The 17,703-nt window shown below is 40.8% G+C and overlaps 3 protein-coding genes across 7 annotated transcripts in view; 1 reads left to right on the top strand and 2 right to left on the bottom strand.

Annotated features, from left to right (window-relative positions):
- The window catches only part of coro7 (coronin 7), a 111,115-nt gene extending 106,809 nt beyond the window's left edge, over positions 1-4,306 (bottom strand). The window contains exons 1-4 of one of the 2 annotated variants that reach the window (XM_044182326.1): positions 3,955-4,306; positions 1,711-1,807; positions 1,303-1,383; positions 1,023-1,093 (exon numbers count right to left, since the gene is read on the bottom strand). In XM_044182326.1, coding sequence (XP_044038261.1) covers positions 1,023-1,093; positions 1,303-1,383; positions 1,711-1,807; positions 3,955-4,014 — 309 coding nt within the window. In that variant the 5' untranslated portion in view covers positions 4,015-4,306. The remainder of the gene's footprint in view (positions 1-1,022; positions 1,094-1,302; positions 1,384-1,710; positions 1,808-3,954) is intronic. The other variant, XM_044182327.1, reaches the window with a different exon arrangement.
- A 145-nt stretch (positions 4,307-4,451) lies between these two features.
- Positions 4,452-9,547, top strand: dnaja3a (DnaJ heat shock protein family (Hsp40) member A3a). 2 transcript variants are annotated; one of them, XM_044182329.1, is made up of 12 exons: positions 4,452-4,716; positions 5,209-5,345; positions 5,438-5,521; positions 5,650-5,856; positions 6,013-6,165; positions 6,245-6,392; positions 7,109-7,173; positions 7,450-7,578; positions 7,674-7,789; positions 7,971-8,068; positions 8,220-8,355; positions 8,676-8,817. In XM_044182329.1, the coding sequence occupies exons 1-11, from the start codon at positions 4,473-4,475 to the stop codon at positions 8,339-8,341; spliced, it is 1,503 nt and encodes a 500-aa protein (XP_044038264.1). In that variant the 5' UTR covers positions 4,452-4,472; the 3' UTR covers positions 8,342-8,355; positions 8,676-8,817. The 2 variants fall into 2 exon arrangements, with proteins under 2 accessions (XP_044038264.1, XP_044038265.1); XM_044182330.1 differs by lacking the exon at positions 8,220-8,355 and having other exon boundaries at positions 4,455-4,716; positions 8,676-9,547.
- A 673-nt stretch (positions 9,548-10,220) lies between these two features.
- On the bottom strand, positions 10,221-17,268 carry hmox2b (heme oxygenase 2b). 3 transcript variants are annotated; one of them, XM_044182338.1, is made up of 7 exons: positions 17,052-17,268; positions 16,357-16,508; positions 15,440-15,539; positions 15,209-15,326; positions 14,571-15,062; positions 13,659-13,782; positions 10,221-13,540 (listed from the first exon to the last, which is right to left on the bottom strand). In XM_044182338.1, the coding sequence occupies exons 3-7, from the start codon at positions 15,520-15,522 to the stop codon at positions 13,413-13,415; spliced, it is 945 nt and encodes a 314-aa protein (XP_044038273.1). In that variant the 5' UTR covers positions 15,523-15,539; positions 16,357-16,508; positions 17,052-17,268; the 3' UTR covers positions 10,221-13,412. The 3 variants fall into 3 exon arrangements, with proteins under 3 accessions (XP_044038273.1, XP_044038271.1, XP_044038272.1); XM_044182336.1 differs by having other exon boundaries at positions 15,440-15,535; XM_044182337.1 differs by lacking the exon at positions 16,357-16,508.
- Between the last annotated feature and the right edge of the window lie 435 nt (positions 17,269-17,703).

Raw genomic sequence — 17,703 nt, 5'->3', positions numbered from 1 at the left:
AAGAGAGGGAAATATCAAAATAGTGGGTGGCAGGGTCACTTACACTTTACCACACCATACAATTCAAAGACCCGATCTTCTGCTCCTAACCAGCAGAAACTTCTCCAGCCTCTTCTCCCTCCACTTTGATGGAAATAGTCCTCACACCTCAGTGAATTTCTGCTCCTTTGAACATCAAATGAAATGGTTATGATCTGTCTGCTCCGACAGCTGTTTTTTTTTTTAAGCTACACCAGACAAGACAGGCTGGTATGACTAACCCAGCAGACAACTGTGGTCAGTTCTGCTTGAGTTGTGGACATCTCGATGTAGATGCAGCATCACAACCAGAGATGAGATGGTCCTTAAGTGTTGTAAGTCTCTAGATGTTCTGGCTAAATGCTGATACCGCACTGCATAATTCATAATTTGGGTTCAGTTTTGGATTTCTAGTTGATGCTGACATATGAGAGTAGATGAAATGAAACTGTATTATAATGAGTTAATTTTAAGTCAGTAAAAATACATTTCCTCAGTCACATTTCACTCTGATTTAATTGCTCAGCACAACCCAGTTGGCGAAACAATATGCCCTGTTGGCAAAAGATAAGAGGAATGAAAGTGCGCTGCAAATCCTGGGCACTGCAGACCACTCCAGTGTGTGTGTGTGTGTGTGTGTGTGTGTGTGTGTGTGTGTAAATAGTTGTTTGTGGTTACACAGGTCCCTGAGGTAAACCAAGCTGAGTAAACCAAGAGTCTGAAGATGCAGACCTACACTCAGCAGATTCCAGTAAGCTAGGGCACCTGTGGCTGAGGATAATGTGCTGAGAGGAGGGAGTCTTCATAAGGTTTACATAACAAAAACCGAGCAGGTTCATGTCGTATTCAAAGCCCTGCAAGAAAGCCTGAGAGGATTGGACAGTGGACTTATGTGACTTTTGTGTAAGTTTACACCAACAAGATAAAACAAGATTAATGCAAAGAAAGAGAAAAGAAAAGGAGGAGCAAATGAAGGACGGAGAAGAAGGCATCAAAGAGCTCACCATTTCATCTCCAGAGCATGTTGCCAGGAGACTTTCATCAAAAGGAGAAAAGTCCATATCAGTCACCAGATCTGACAGAGAAGAGGAAAAACAAATGGAAAATACAAATTAGATCAGAGTCACAGCTTAATTTCATTTCTGAGCAAAGGCATTTGTATTTCTCATGTGATTAGTTGTTTTGTTTTTTTTAAGAGCCCAGAGTGTCCTTGAGGGTTGGAGTGGTGGCAGAGGGAAAGGAAGAGGACTGTGATGTGCTGACAAAAGGATAAAGAAAAACTACCAGAATGGCAGGAAATCTGGGTGACTGTCCATTGGCCATCTGAACCTGGTTTGACTGAGGACAGGCCCAGCATACCTCCACCTGCAGACACATACACAGAAAATGTTACTGATTCTACTTTTACACACCTGCTCTCTGAGTCTTTATAGTGCCTCAAAATCCAAAATTTCTACCCAGCTCACTGTGAAATTTTGGGGTCACAAGTGGGCACTGTAAATTTATGTATCTTCTACACAATAATGCTTCAGTAAACAAAAACATTGTCTTTTTTCGTAGAAAATTGTTTTTGTTTGATTTGAAGTTGATTCAGACATCTCCATATTCTGAGTACGTGTGAACACTTGTACACAGTGGATCCTTCTGTCTACATGAAGCAAACATTACTGTTGACCACATTTTTTGCCTTACCAGCCTGCTCGGTATTAAAGGCCACCAGCTTGGAGCTCGCTTTGATGTGATTCCCCTGGCAGGAGAAAGAACCGGCTCGGACATTGTTGATCCATCCCTGGATTTAAAGACATGGAGAGCACGAGTCAGGGATCATAATGCATGAAACAAAGGTGTGATAATGCACATAGATAACTGGGGTCAGACAACATAAGAGAGAGGAAAAGAAATGTCATTCAAGCCCAAGTGTTTCATCAGACTACAGTGTAGTGGAACTTGACAAATGACTAGAATCCTCAGTGTTCACTTGACAAGTCTATACAAAAGCACAGCCGACTAGCTACACAGAAGAACCATGACCAAGCTGCTGTCACAGCTAGAATAAAATAAAGTGAACACTGAAACAAACAGGAAGGATCTAGCTTGAGAGCACACAGACGCAGGTGCCTCTGAATAAATAGTTTTGAGGAAGTGGGAGGGCTCCCTGCGTTGCACAGCAGAGAACTCTTAAATCCTCTTTCATAACATTAACAAGGCAAGAGCAGCAAGAAGACAGAGTGTCTGTACAACACACTCCAACAGCTACTGCTGCGCCAACCATGACAAACATTTGGCCTAAGGCGCTTAACAGTTGAAGCAGCTCTGCTGAGAAAAGATGTGACAGTGCTCTGTTTATGCAGCCATGCATTTCAAAGCACCCTTCAAAAGCATGCATCTATTTTAACAGGATTACATATTCTGCATGTGTCAAAAGACAAGTAGACGTAATGCAAATTTGGAAAAAGTAAAAACCCAATAAATAACAATCCTACACTTGAGTTCTTCTGATTTAGCCACATATAAGGTTGTGCTTATTATTATCATTATTCTCAAGATTATTAGTCATGAGCTCTACCAGCATAGGAGTTATCACTGTGATTGTACCTTATATGATGACATGTGACAAATAAACTTGATTGATTGTACTATTTATTCCTGAACTAAATCTCACTAGGACTTCAAACAGGTACAACAACTCAGTCAAAATCTTTTTCAGCATCCAGAGAGAGAATTGCTATATCTGTACCATCCTTTCCTGATATCAAGGACACTTCCTATATTTTAAAAGGCTCATCTTCCCTTAATAAATCCACTTGGATCAGCATGTACAAGATCTGGTATGTGTTTTTTCTCAGGATTAAACAGTTAGACAGAACACCTTCTGCTGTGAATCCATCCACAGGCCCACGATTAGAAAGAGCCTTGGCACCAAAAACTGTGTTCAGGGGACTGTGGGACACCTCAGTGCCAGCCAAATAAGAGCTGACTAAATTGATTCCCAGACTTTTCCTGAGACTACTCTCTCAAACCATGTGGGAAATGCAAGCTGTTCTGGATAATCTGAGGAGAAAATACCCCACTCATTTTTGATTTCTTGTCTCTTTAAATCCATATGAGCCTGCCTCTCCTCTCACTTTCTGCCCCATTTTCTCTCTTGTACAATGTTTGACATGACAGCTCCCATCACATGACTTCAGCACTGGAATAGTTACAGTCACACATATTCATTGGTCTGTTGTGTGAAGGGGGCTACTTTAACATTCACAGCAGCAAAGCACCACCTGCTGTCTCAGATCCTGTGCAGAGATTGGACAGACACCAAGACCATCCACTGTCTCTGTACATGCCAGGCATTTTACTGCCTCAGTAACTACAAGGTATGGGATTACATAATCCACTTCAGCAAGGAGAACTGCAGGCGTTGCAACTTGGACGAAAAATGGTTTGCATGTCAATATGTAAGACAGTGTTCAGTGTTGTCCAGACATGTCGCCTCTTGATAGTAATACCACTTATCGCATTTGCCATTCAAATTTTTATCTTCCCCTTTGGCTGACATAGCAAATCTGTGCCAACATAGCTCCAAGTGTGCTGTCAAAGACTATGCAACACCACATAATTATTGAAAAGCAATGAGAAAACTCAGTCAGCAATAATAGCATGATGATGGGCGTCAATACAACATCCGATGTGGGCTAGCAGCTCTATGCAACCACATGGCTCGTGGTTTTCACTAGTAGCCTATAGTTCGTGTGTGTGTGCTAGTGTGTGGATCCAGATTTTCGTGTAGTTCTCGCAATACTATGCAGCCTTCCAGATGCAGGAAGTTCAACATCCCTTGCAGGCAGGCGTTCCCCAAAACACCACTTGAGTAGCACAGCTAATGACCAATGCTAATGTTAGCTAGGAAAACTGGCTCTACCCAGACGCTCGTGAGCTACTCACGTCTTTCTTGGCAATTTTCGGAGTGGTGTTTTTGAATTTCGAGGTCTTAAAGCGATTCATGCTGCCCTCTCAAATTGACTTCGTGCCTTCCGGGTGTCTCTGTCGAGCTGGTTGGTACTCGGCAGAGGACTCCTGCTACAGTTGACAGTTCAGGTTGGCCGCGCGGTGTCCGCTCGCTTTGCTTCACAGAGCTGTCCGATAAGGCGGAGTTTACCCTTTCCAAACACCAAAGAACACCCTGCTAAATCACGTGCTACCCCGGGTTATAAAACATGCATCCTATTTTTATTTGTCTTACTTGACACTTGTGACGCTCGTTTTCACAATGAAATTGTTAATGTTTGAATACTTTTAGACAGCCATAATTGTTATCTGTTGGAGCCACTTGCGTGGAGTTTATAAAGAGTGAACAGTAAGATTTAAGATAAACTTTTGCAACTCGTTTTTCGTGAGAGAGCATCATCTCGCATCAGCCAGAATGTCTTTGCGCTCTCGGTGACGCCCACTCCGTCACGGACATGCGCAGTGTGACCGGAGCAGCGGTAGGTGAAGGAATGATGGCGTCTTCGGCTGCCCGCTGCTCCTCACGCTGGATTACAGTCATCGTGTCCTCTGGACATCGCAGGGCCGTCGGTGCGGTTGTCTGCGCTGGCCACGGAGGGGTCCGCAGTATATCTACACTGGGAGCGGAAAAACTGTGGCGGGGAGGGAACCTGATGTGTGGCGGACTAGGGAAAGCGTTGACATTGAGAGGGCTGTCAGGTGAGTGGTGTATTAGCCATATGGTATTGGCCTAGGCTAGGCTAGGCTAGGCTAGGCTAGGCTTGTTGTCATTTCTGCTGTGAAGCAAAAGATAAAATGAACTTGTAACACAAACGCATTTCCTTTTATGTACTGAGATAATGTTAGTTAATAATGTGATACATTTATTATTAATTTTTGCTGACTTTGGTGTGCAGTCTTGAAGTTGAATTTGAAAGGGGGTGAGGCTAGTGTTTTCTGCGACCCATCGAAGTCTGTGACAGTGTTCCCCCATACTTTAACTCAACAATATCCCTAATCTTAACCACTCGTCTGTGTGACGCCTAACCATAATCAAGCCCCAAGGGGAATTCGCCAAGATTGAATTTCATGAACTTGTCTTATTGTCAAGAACCTTTGTTATTGCGCTTGTACCGCAAGTAAATCCTCTCCCTCGCTCTACTGTTCAAAATGGTATTTACTTACCCCTTTACCCTGTTTTGACACTTCCAGGTATCAAATCCCCCCATGCTGTCCCCACACTGACCTTTCACACAAGTGCCCCTGCTAGCAGCAAGCAGGACTTATACCAGATCCTTGGTGTACCTCGCACAGCAACCCAGAAAGAGATCAAGAAAGCCTACTATCAGGTCTGCTCCTGCTTGACATACATTCGCAGCTTGTACTGGCTCTCAGATAATCAATCATCATAGTAGCTGACGGTGTGTTTGCTGTCCCGTAGATGGCCAAAAAGTATCACCCTGACACCAATAAAGATGACCCACAAGCCAAGGAAAAATTTGCTCAGCTGGCTGAAGCCTATGAGGTTTGGTCTCAGTCTTTATTCAAGCTTTCATTTGACACATCTACTGTATAGTTTCCCTCGTGTTCAAATCATTTAAATCATTAGAATTACGAATGAACCTCTTAAACCTTGCTCCATGTTTCTCTCAGGTCCTGAGTGATGAAGTGAAGAGGACGCAGTATGATACGTATGGCTCAACAGGCTTTGACGCTGGTCAGGCTGGTGGAGGGCAGCACTACTGGACAGGACAGGCCAGCCACGTGGACCCAGAGGAGCTCTTCCGCAAGATCTTTGGGGAATTCTCCGGAGCCCGTGGCTTTGGAGACTTCAATGCCGTATTTGATCAGCCACAGGAGGTTAGTGGGATACTGTGGTGTAAAATGGGAGTGAAAGTAAAGCCAAGGAGTGCCTTTGACTTGGCTTTTGAGAGCTCATCTGGTTCTCATTTGGTCATTTTTATTGGTGCACATTCAGAGCGATGCATTTCCGACACCCTCTTGTTTCCGACACAGTACATCATGGAGCTGACGTTCACTCAGGCAGCAAAGGGAGTCAACAAAGAGATATCCATTAACATAGAAGCAGCCTGCCAACGCTGTGATGGTAAGGGCCACGAGCCAGGCACCAAAGTCCAGCACTGCCACTTCTGCAACGGCTCCGGCATGGTAAGAGCTCCGACACACTGCCTTTCTTCAAAGCGTATTTGTGTTTTATTGCTAAACGCATGTATTGTCCTCCCTGTAGGAGACAGTGAACACGGGCCCGTTTGTGATGCGCTCCACGTGTCGTCGCTGTGGTGGCAAAGGTACAGTCATCTCCACCCCCTGTCACTCCTGCCGTGGGGCAGGGCAGACCAAGCAGAGGAAGGCTGTGATGGTTCCCGTGCCTGCAGGTCAGTCTCGCATACCTGTCTGTTCTACTGTTTACATACTCTAAATATGTCAAGGAAATGTTTTCTTATCACTAATAATGAGCATGGAAAGTCGCCCAGCAGGGTATTTGCCAAAGTCAGAAGCAACTACTGTCTGCTGTGCTGCAGATTGTCCTGACTTACTACATGTTAGGTTTTTGTTATCTGCACAATCCATAAAAAAATGCCTTAAAAGTACAGCCACACTGCTGAACATAAGTCATAATTTGGATGAAAAGCCTGTTGTACTGTTTTTCTGGCATGATTCACAATCTAATTCTAAATCCACAATCACTGCAGCTGTAGTTTTATAATATGAGTTTAATTATGTCAGAATTTGAAAAATTGAAAGAAATCATTGCAATGCATTGGTTTTTGCTTCTTCATTGCCAAATAACCTTGTATACTAACGTGAAAATATTCCCACACATAATAAAGGCATGTTAGGAAAAAAATAGTTTAAGTCTTGGCTGTAGTTAAATCTGTGGTTTTAGGCTCTTCACAAACATAATGGTCAGAAGGAAAGTAAAAGCAGAACTGTTCTTATCTTAAAAATTATAGTCCACCGGAATGTATGAAATCAGGCTGACCATGCTTCTGCCCAGCTTTCACACCTAAAGGGAGTGAGGGTTTCATACTGAAAAGATAGCTTTTTAGCACTTAATTCTAATGTAGATAGTGTTTGTTTTTGCTTTAAGGAGTGGAGGATGGTCAGACAGTCAGAATGCCAGTTGGTAAGAAGGAGATCTTCATCACTTTTAGGGTGAGTATCTTCATCAACTCCTTAGTATCAGTACTGATCTCACAACAAACCCAGGCCAGAAATAAACAAGCTCTCCATGACGTGCATGTTCACCTCACAGCCGCTATAATGGGATTGTCTTGTAAAATGTAGGCATGTGGACTAGTAAGAGGCATTGAGCTGTCTGAGCTGTTTGACTTCGAATGAACATAGTTCAGGCAGCCTGCGGCGCACTGCTTTTTGACGCTTTGATCAAATGTGTGATTGATTTGTGATATTTTCCGGATTGGTGTCCAGGTCCAAAAAAGTCCAGTGTTCAGGAGGGACGGTGCAGACATCCACTCTGACCTTTTTGTGTCTGTGGCACAAGCTATCCTGGGCGGCACGGCAAGGACACAGGGCCTTTATGAAACACTAAACTTATCCGTAAGTACACGCGTACATTCTCAGGTTTCTCCTCAATGGGGAAACATTTCAAACACATACAGTGTAATAAATGACTGGATTTTTCTCGTCTTCAGATCCCTGCAGGCATCCAGGCAGACCAGAGGATTCATCTGGTAGGGAAGGGAATCGCTCGTGTCAGTGGCTATGGCTATGGAGACCATTATGTCCATGTCAAAATAAAAGTACCCAAGTAAGACTCCACAGACAAACACACACCTTGTTCATCTTTTTACTACGGTGCTGCATTTATACCAGATGGGGCCATGAGAGGGCCTTGTAATTGAGTACTATGACTTGTTGTAGTCTAGAAGAAATGGGATAAAAACAGTTTTCCAATCACAAGGATCATAAGACGTTGTTTTCCTGTGCAGGACACTGACAGACAGACAAAAAGCTCTGCTAATGAGCTATGCTGAGGACGAGACGGACGTGGAGGGGACAGTGAACGGTGTCACTGCCACTACCACAGGTAAGAGGACAATCTCACTGACGGACCTACCTCTCCCTGTAGTCCTGTTGTTTTGCTTGATATACATCTCTGATCTACTGAAATGGGGTTTTAGGAAAGGAAGTTGTACTTGGTCGTGAGCCTGGCTGATGCAGTGTTAATCTCTGTCCAGATGGGGGCAGCAGTGGTAAGCAGTCAAAGGCAGGGCAAAGCGGGCATGACAAGAAGGAAGGAGAGTTGAAGCAAGAGGGGGGCTTCTTCTCCAAATTAAAGAAATTGTTTAGTTCTTCCTGACAGCCACAAACCAGGTAGGACTAGTATTGATTTATTTCTCCCACTCAACTTTTTCTGTTCTGTTCTTCACAAATAGATGGGATGCATTATGCACTTCCATTTTTTTGGATAACTTTTCATTATCTGGTTTGTGGCTGTCACATAAAATCACTGATGCATGCACCCCTGCATCCAGCTGGATGTCTATCCAGTCTGGGATGTCCTAAATCTCTGGTCTGCATCTTTTAATATGCTGTTGTTGTTGTTTTTCAAACTGCCTTGCCAGCTCAATTTTGAAAAGTAAAATTTACCAAGAGTCCATTTTATAACCTTTTCTTTTTCCTTCTTCTCAAAGGTAAAAGGTCATCCTGGAATTGAGAAGCTTCATCAGTAGATCAGAGGGCAGAAGGGAGGACAGCGTAAAGCAAGAACAGCCACATTATAATGGGACAGGTGGTTGAGGAGTATTGGGTGTTGGATGAGGCCCACAAAGGTTCTGGACAGATCAGTACGGATCTACCTACCCAGCCCTGCAGTGAATACGGCAGAGGATTACCTGCTCTGTAACTCTGCCAAAGTGAATCCACACACAAGAGGATGTTCCAGTGCGCCAACCACCTCTGTCAATTGAGGCCATTTGGGCAGCAAAGACTTTTCATTTATCATAGCATGCATGTTGGTTTTCTGTTAATCGCCATAAGAAAAACATAATGCTGATAACAGAATCCATGTGCACAGAAATAAATTATTGCATTGACAGAGACCACAGATAGTCATAAATTTTATTTGGGATTAAATTAACCTCCTGTTATTAATCCTTTTGTTCTGCATGCTTCGGTTGTGTTTTCGTGAATGCTTTGAGTTTCCCAATTCTCAGCCCTGTCAGTTCTAACAGGTTGAACATGACCAGACGAACTACATGTTTACCTTTTGAGTTTACGTGTTGGACAGTGTAGAGGTGTGTCTGCAGTGGATAGTCAGTCTCCTGTCTCTGATTGAGGACTAAACTGTGAAAAGTTAACATTTGGCTAACGTTTCCCTGAACTGTGAACACTGATGACCGGGCTCTGTCCCTCTTGAGCCTTTTAATTATGAGAGTAAATTCACTTGGAGTTCTGCACCTTCATTAAATTTGTAGATAGACAATTGTGGTTAATACAGTTGCAGCAATGTGTCACATAGAACAGATATACTGTATGTCTATAATAAAGCTATGGTCTGGGAAAAGCCTCTGTTTTATATAGATCACTAAAGAAACAGCACTCAGAATGCTTTAAAAATGCTTTAGAAATTGTGAAATCACAATATATATAAAAAAATATCTATACATATTTTGCTCACACTCATTTAGATACAATATAATGCAATCCAAAACACCACAAAGGTAAGACTGGTTTTTGCAGAGCTATTTTATTTGATTACATTTAATTGTTCAGGTGTACCTAAGAAACTAGCCTGTCTTTACTTTTGAATAAATCTATTGGCATTATTTTCAAAGCAAGGTTCTGTGGACATTCTTCTAAAAACCTTTCAGATAATAATCTAAAGTGACATATACATGTCACTTGTAAATACTAACGTACAATTACTATAGGCTGTAAATAGAATAAGAGTTTAATATCATGCTATCGGCCATGTGAGACTGTACCATGGGACTGAAGCAGCGATGCTCATATGCTAATGCTTAGCTATCATGTATTGTGTTCATCTTAATTTGGTGTGTTAGCATGCTAACATTAGCTAATTAGGACAAAACAAAGTACAGCGGAGGCTGATAGGAATTTTATTAGCTTGCAATGACTTGATCATAAACCAAAGTATTAAACAATTAGTAATTTTGACCTGATGATGGCACTAGATGAAAGGTCAGGGGATCACCAAAGTTATTACAACAACATGGTCCAAATGAATCACCTTTATTTCAGCATGAGCAAGAAAACAATTTATTTCATTATAGACAGCACAACATACTCCTGTATTTTCACTCTCATACAATGAGAGTATTCTAGCCAATCACTAATAAAGCTTTTTCCAGTTAGATACACAAGAGCAGAGTTAATGAAAGCGCTAGAGAATTCAAAATCAACATGAATTAGTCATGCATCCCACTCACTTTAATCTGATGACCAAAACTACCCGAACTCCTGAGATTCAAGGAAGCGTACCTTCAAAACGTCCAAAAATACTGTAGCATTTTGACATATCACACTGGCATTAAAAAAAGAAGAAAACACATGGACATTGAACTAGAGAAGTATATTAGGGCAGTTCTGTATTAGTCATCCATATGCAATGCTATTGCCATCTGACTGCAACATGAACCTGAGACACTCCAATACAAAACATATCGTCACTTAGGTTGGCATGTCTGTGATCAAACAGCTGCACTAGAGCTGTTATCCTGAATTAGGTTTGCTAATGAAGGAATACTGTACATCCATTTGTGTGTGAATGTGTTGTGCAAATCCAAACGGACAGGAACCTGGTTGAAGGTAGGGCTGCAGCTATCACTTATTTTAGTAATTGAGTATTCTACCGATTGTTCCATCGATTAATCAAGTAATCGGATAAGAAATACTTTTGCTTTATTAAAGAGCAATAGTAAATATGCAAAAGAAAAAATAAGACATCTCTTGAAATTAACAACTAATTGGTTTCACTTTTAGAAAAATCTACATTTGTATTGCTTAAATTGCATATGATAATATTATCTGTCAAAACTAAACCCCTTCAATGCATTCAATACCATATTACATTCTGGGTTTTAAAGAAAACATGTTCTGAAATGAAGAAAAAACATTTTGCTTAAAAAAAAAGTTATATATACTTAAGAACTACAAGTTTCAACTGAAGTACAGCTCAGGCATAACGTTAGCCTTTACTGTCTTCTTTGTGGCATTTGTAGGAGGCAAAAACGAACTGTGACTAATAATAACATGAATGAAGCTCAGGCTTTCACAAACTGACCGCACCTAGCTAACTTAGGGACATCATAACTAGCCACCACATGGATTTTCGTTGTTAACTAGCCATTACATATAGCCATAATTAACGTAGCCTACATTTTTTACTAGCCTTCATATACCTTGTGTCGGGTCTGCTCTGTGGACTGGATGCACAGACTGTAAAGTTATGCTTTCTGCTGAGATGCTGAAGCATAGACGTTGTGCTGTTGTGGTAGGCTAGTTCAGTTTTACAACAGACACACTGTACAGAGTTTATGTGGACACTTTCTGTCGCTTTCTTTGCGCCCCTCGCTATTTTCTCTCTTCCTCCTTGTTGTAATCCGCTCTGTCAAATCACACCAAAGAGGCTCTGAGCCACGTAAGCGCGTTGTGCGACAGTAATAATCATCCGTGCGAAACACAGTGAGCTCTATGTAATCATATGGATTAAACATGATTTTTAGTAATCGAGTTACTCAAGGAATCGTTTCAGCCCTAGCTGAAAGGTTATCTGCAGGTTTCCTTTGGTATTCTGTGACCAATCCAAGCAAAAAAATAAACTGCTTGGAAAGATAAAGCAAAGTTAATAACATCTAATTACTGTGTCAGGATAAATATTAAACTTAAATTGCAAAACAGTGAAATTACACTGCATACAGTACACACAGCACAAAATAATCCTCCTTATCTATGTTGAAGTACTGTAGTAGTTGTGCACTACAGTACTACAGTATATACAGCATATGAATAATGATTACAGTTTTAGTGATGATGCATACTGATATATCCATAACAAATGGATACATAAACAAGAGCAGAGCTGCTGAATGACCTGCCTATATGTACCTAACCTGAAGTAGTTCATACACAAGAATTTAGACAAACCATTACTATTATAAAAAGACAATTTCCTTTAAAACAGCTGCAATCACCTCTGTTAACACCTTTGTCCTAATATAGGCTCCTGTGGCAGGTACAACTGAATCATCAATGAGTCATTCGTCTTGGATATTTAAGCTTAGTTATGTATTTAAAATCGACAACAGGCAGTCTTTTTAGAAATACAAGATGTCCTATTCTGAAACAGACCAATAGTACGTTTGAACATGCATCAGTAGATTCAAATATCTGGTATATTCACAAGTATCTGAAGAATATTTATTAATCATACACTTGCCAAAGTGTAGGTGTGCTATATTTTGAAAAAAAAAAAAAAGCTTTTGCTTCCCATCACTTGTCTCTACACTAGTACGAACTTTTTGGAAACATTTGAGGTCATGTTTGAATCATGAAATGTGATGATGGATTTAATAAAAAGGAACTGCAATCAATGTGTAGAAGTTAAAAAAAAAGCCATTGATACATTTTCTAAGTTTACATTTACAAATACACCAGTGTTTCACTGTTGCATTATTAAGTCATACATTATTTCCTGTCCCTGGTCAAATTAAGATCTTTTAATACCAAAACACCAAGGCCTCATTAAAAATAAACACAGCAGTTTGTCCAGCAAAAACCTACTGTGCTATTATACTCATGCATAACATGTGCATAGTATGTTTTTACGAAGAATACCTTGAATTAATATTGATAATCCATTCATCATTGTTAATTAATTTATTACTGTATAGCCAATTACAGTTTATGCATGGGCGGCATCTAAAAGTCACCATGCTCAATCTGGCAGTTTCATTGAAAACTGTGAGAAAATGTCATTTTTCACAACTATTTAGCTATTCACGATGTATGTTTCCATGACAAAGTCAGAAAACAGCTACAGAAGGACTTGAAATACTACCTAACACACTGGAAAAATACAGGTTGGAGGGAGGTAGATAAATAAAAAAACAGGAGGAGAAACTGTGACAAGGTGTAGCTTGATGTATGGATGGATGGAGTTGACATACTAATGGTCCTATAGATCATTTCATTGGAATTCCATCGACAAAAAATAAATCCAAGTTTATTTCCTGTCAGCTATTAGCAAACATGTAACATTAAATAAACTTGGACTCGTTTAGAATGTTTGTAGGAAACTATGAAATGGTCTACAGTTTGAGGGAATTTTCTAGTGTCCTTACTGTCCTTACTTCTATGTTTCTCCCCTCTCTCTCTCACAGCAGCAGAGTGACAGGGTGACGGCTGGATCACATCATATACCAAGCCGCCAATCCAGCCAGAGCAGCAAACCAAGTAGCAAACAGGACCTGTCCTGTTGGGTGTCGGAGTACGGCCATGGCGAGCTGACAGGCGTATGCTGTTCCACCCGACGCCGCTGAGACACAGAGGGAGCAGAAAACAAACTTAAAACAAGATACTCGTGATAGCTTTAGAAAAGTGTTATCATGGATTTAATATCATTTATATATTCAGAGAGAAGTATAAAAGCAAACCCATTTTGGCAGCATAGTAGGGACACTTGCTGATGTCTCCACCCATTGCTCCATGGACAGCCATGCCAGCATCTAAAACATCCTCCTGGATGGTTTTACCAATCTCTTCCAACTCCTCAAACACCTGCCAGCGCAAACATACAGAATGTACGGTTATCAAGCTTGTTGCATACTCTATATTCCAGAAATTGTTCATGGATTAAATAACCAGACAGGAATGTCTGTTTTTGGTTAATTCAGCAACACCAAAACCTAGTATCATGATCATTAATCACACTGATGTAAAAATCATATAAAAATCCAATACTGCCATAAAACAGTCCTGACAAATTATGTGCAACATGGCCCAAAATACTCTTTGAAATATTAAAGGGATAGTTACCATGGTACAAAGGTTATGGCAATATTTGATAGTAGATAAATTCCTATTGTCTGACAATATACATTGTCATATCACCCAACCTTACATCGAGTCATAACCAAAGTACAATCATCCTTCCACAAGAGTTAGCCTAACACAGTATTACATGTGCTTTATTATTAATCCACTAATCGTACTGCTTATCAGTTGCAGATGTGGACAGACCTAAGCTCAATAATGTTAATAATGTTATTATTATTATTATTACTATTATTATTATATAATATATATAATACTGCAACTTCATTCACAAAAACACATCTTGGAAAAACTCAAAACTTCAAAATCAAAATGCATTTCAATTGTCATTTAAGACAGAGGATGCCAGATCCTTCAATAATAAACAAACATAATACCTTCAATCTGTCTTAAAAATTCAGTAAATGATCAAAACAGGCACAAGGAACACACCTCTACTGTAAGAAAATCCTCATTTAACTACTTCACCATCACCAACAGGGAAGAGATCGCTCACTAGTGTTGCCTCTTACCTCCATGTTGAACTGGAAGGCCTTGACAGCCTCGTCTACCAGCCTCTTCTTTATTTCCATGTCCAGTTCCAGCTCATTCATCCGACTACGGTACAGCTGCTTGAATGCTTTGGCACTATGGATGGCATCAAAATGATAGAATTCCAGGCCCTCCCCTGTGGGCGGCAGCTTCATGGCTCTCTGCGCTACCTTCTTCAGCACCTGGCCCCCAGACAGGTCCCCCATGTAGCGGGTGTAAGCGTGGGCCACCAGCAGCACTGGGTCCTCCTGCCCTACTTGATGAATACGGTCCACATAGCGTTGGGTGGCATGGGAGCAGCTGACCTGGCTCTGCCAGTCAGGTCCGTAAAAGTACTCAAGGTCACGGGCCAGGGGCTTGTGGCGGTGCAGCTCTGTAGGAAAATACAGAGGGGCAAAGTGGGGGTGGTCTTTGTTCCTTTCAATCTCCTCCTCCATGGCTTTATAAGTATAGTAGAGTGCCACAGCACCAAGCTGGGGAAGCAAGAAAGAAAAGTAATTTTACTTGCTTCTCTTTTACCTACATGTTTATTACATTTATTTACTCATCTTGTTTGTTTAGTAAAGTACTCTATAACATTAAATTGTAAACATTTTTCCATGATTTTCTTCAGGCTGACCTTGAAGAGCTCTTTGCGGATGCGTCCCCTGAGGAAATCTTTCACAAACTGGGTGTTCTCAGCCTTTTCATGAACCTCTTTGGTCCCTGCTGCCAGCATCTCAGACAGATCCTCAGCACTGGGGGAAGAAAAGAGAAAAATAGCAGCGATAATGTGTGTTTGACAGAACCACAACAACATGATTATTTTGTTTTAAAGATAATGATGTTACAATACTAGTGGGAGATTTACCTGAGGGTGTCTTCTTTTTCCTCATATACAGGTCCTGCTCCATTGGACACACTTGCTGCTGTCTCCATTTTCTCTGCTGACATTAGTGGTGTGTTCCTGTCTGCCAGTTAGTTGACCCCAGAATCAGTGAAAGACATCAAAGTAGCATTATATTCACATTCAAATGATATGGCATCAGTTATATTTACATTTCAAGTCAAGTAAATTTTATTTGTATAGCCCAATATCACAAATCACAAATTTGCCTCAGGGCACATTACAATCTGTACAGCATACGACACCCTCTGTCCTTAGACCCTCATTTCCGATGAGGAAAATCTCTCGACATTGCACATATGTTACTGAATCTTGACAAAAAAAACCCCAACAACTTATATTTGAGCTTTTAGTATATTGCTACAGTTTTGATCAAGGCATATACAAAAATAAGTGTAGATTTATGATGTATCATTACTATGACCTACGTTAGTTACTGCTATCTAAAAGTGTCCCTTGAACTAAGATTGTGTAACTGCTTCTCAGAATAAACAAGGGAACAATGTCAGGCTGCAGTGTTCCCTGTGGTTCTAGAGGTCTGTACAACTGCATAGCTATTGTACACCAAAACAATAACAACACACAGGAGCAACATACATACTATACTTTACATTGTTAATTACAACTTGTCCAGAGTCAGGGAGAAAGGCCACAGAACATAAATGTAGACTAAACACAATCCCACTAAAAAAAAAAGTCATCAGGTCCATATTCATCAAATTAAGGCTGTTAGCAACACCTCTTACTTTCTCTGCATAATTACTCAACCACTAACTTACCAACAATTCCCTTTGCATGTTAAGGTAATGCAGTGCTTCTAGCCACATAATAACAGATAGACAAACAGTGTATATACAATTACAGTATCTATTAACCCTTACCCAATAGGCAGCAGAGGTCTAATCAGGAAAAAGGGCAGCTGATATCACCCCCACTCCTATTCACTGTGGCTGTTGTTCCCGAGATAATGGTCAAAGGAAAGATGCCTTCTGCCAGTTAATTCAGCTGCTTCAAGCCTTTGACCTTATTTACTCTGAGGAGGAAGATAAGGCAATGTGAGAGTGGAAGCTGATACAGTCTGGCAGGGTCTGGCTTGGTTTACATAGGAGAGGCTGCTTTAAACAACATCCAGGCTTGAACTACATGAACACAGCCAAACAAAAAGCAGCTCGCACAACACAGCACAGGCCTTCTGGTGTTTACCATAAGTCTCAAAGAATAACTAGTAGATATAGGTAGCTAGTGTTGTATAAGACGAGTTATTGAAGTGATTTAATTCAGTTCCTCAGTGTAGTCAGAAATCTACTTTTCATCGAGATACGAATAAACGTCTTGCTTGTTACACATGTCGGTAACGTCATCTAACTTGCTAGGAGCATCGTTTTGACAACAACAGCTAACTTTACTCGATGACGCTAGCTAAGTCAGCTAACAGCTAGCTATCGCTTCAACAAGCTAAGCAACTTAAGATTTCATGAGCAGCGTTACATTACAGTGCAGGGTCGACACTTTTATTCACCTATCAAATTAATATTGACGAGTTAGAAGGCTTTAGTATTATTTTGACATTACCAACCTTCACCCCACCACTGTGCGGAGCAGACCGGTTAACTACAAATCAGGCTGGAGGTCCAGGACGGAACTACACGTCCAACTTCGCCCCCAGCCGGCTGCTCGCAGTCAGGCGCTTCTCCACAGGAAGTGCCGAGGACGCAAACTGGCAAGGTTGTAGTTTTTATACAACAGCTACTACTGCTACTGCTGCTGCTGCTGCTGCTGCTGCTGCTGCTCCTGCTCCTGCTGCTGGTACTAGTACAATTACTACTGCCACTCAGTGGTGGAAGAAGTACTCAGATCTTTCACTTAAGTAAAAGTGCCACAGTGTAGAAATACAATTAAAAGTCCTGCATTTCAAATTTTGCTTAAGCAAAAATAGAAAAGTATTAGTATGAAAATATACTTAATTACCAAAAGTAAAAGTACTCGTTTTGCAGAATACCCCATTTTGGAATAATGTTTATTATATAACTGGATGATTAGTGCTACATTAATGTGTACATCACTTTAATATTGCTGCTGATAAATGTGGGGCTAATTTTGATTTACTTTTCTATATATATTACTTTATATACTGCTGGGTAACGTGTGAATTCCCCCCTTGGGGTCAAAAAAGTCTTATTGATATTATAATAATATCATAATTTACTTGCTGATTATATTTGTTTTCT

The sequence above is a fragment of the Siniperca chuatsi genome, linkage group LG21 (genome assembly GCF_020085105.1).
Source record: "Siniperca chuatsi isolate FFG_IHB_CAS linkage group LG21, ASM2008510v1, whole genome shotgun sequence".
Classification (NCBI taxonomy): Eukaryota; Metazoa; Chordata; class Actinopteri; order Centrarchiformes; family Sinipercidae; genus Siniperca; species Siniperca chuatsi.
This window is presented reverse-complemented; position numbering and strand designations above follow the sequence as displayed.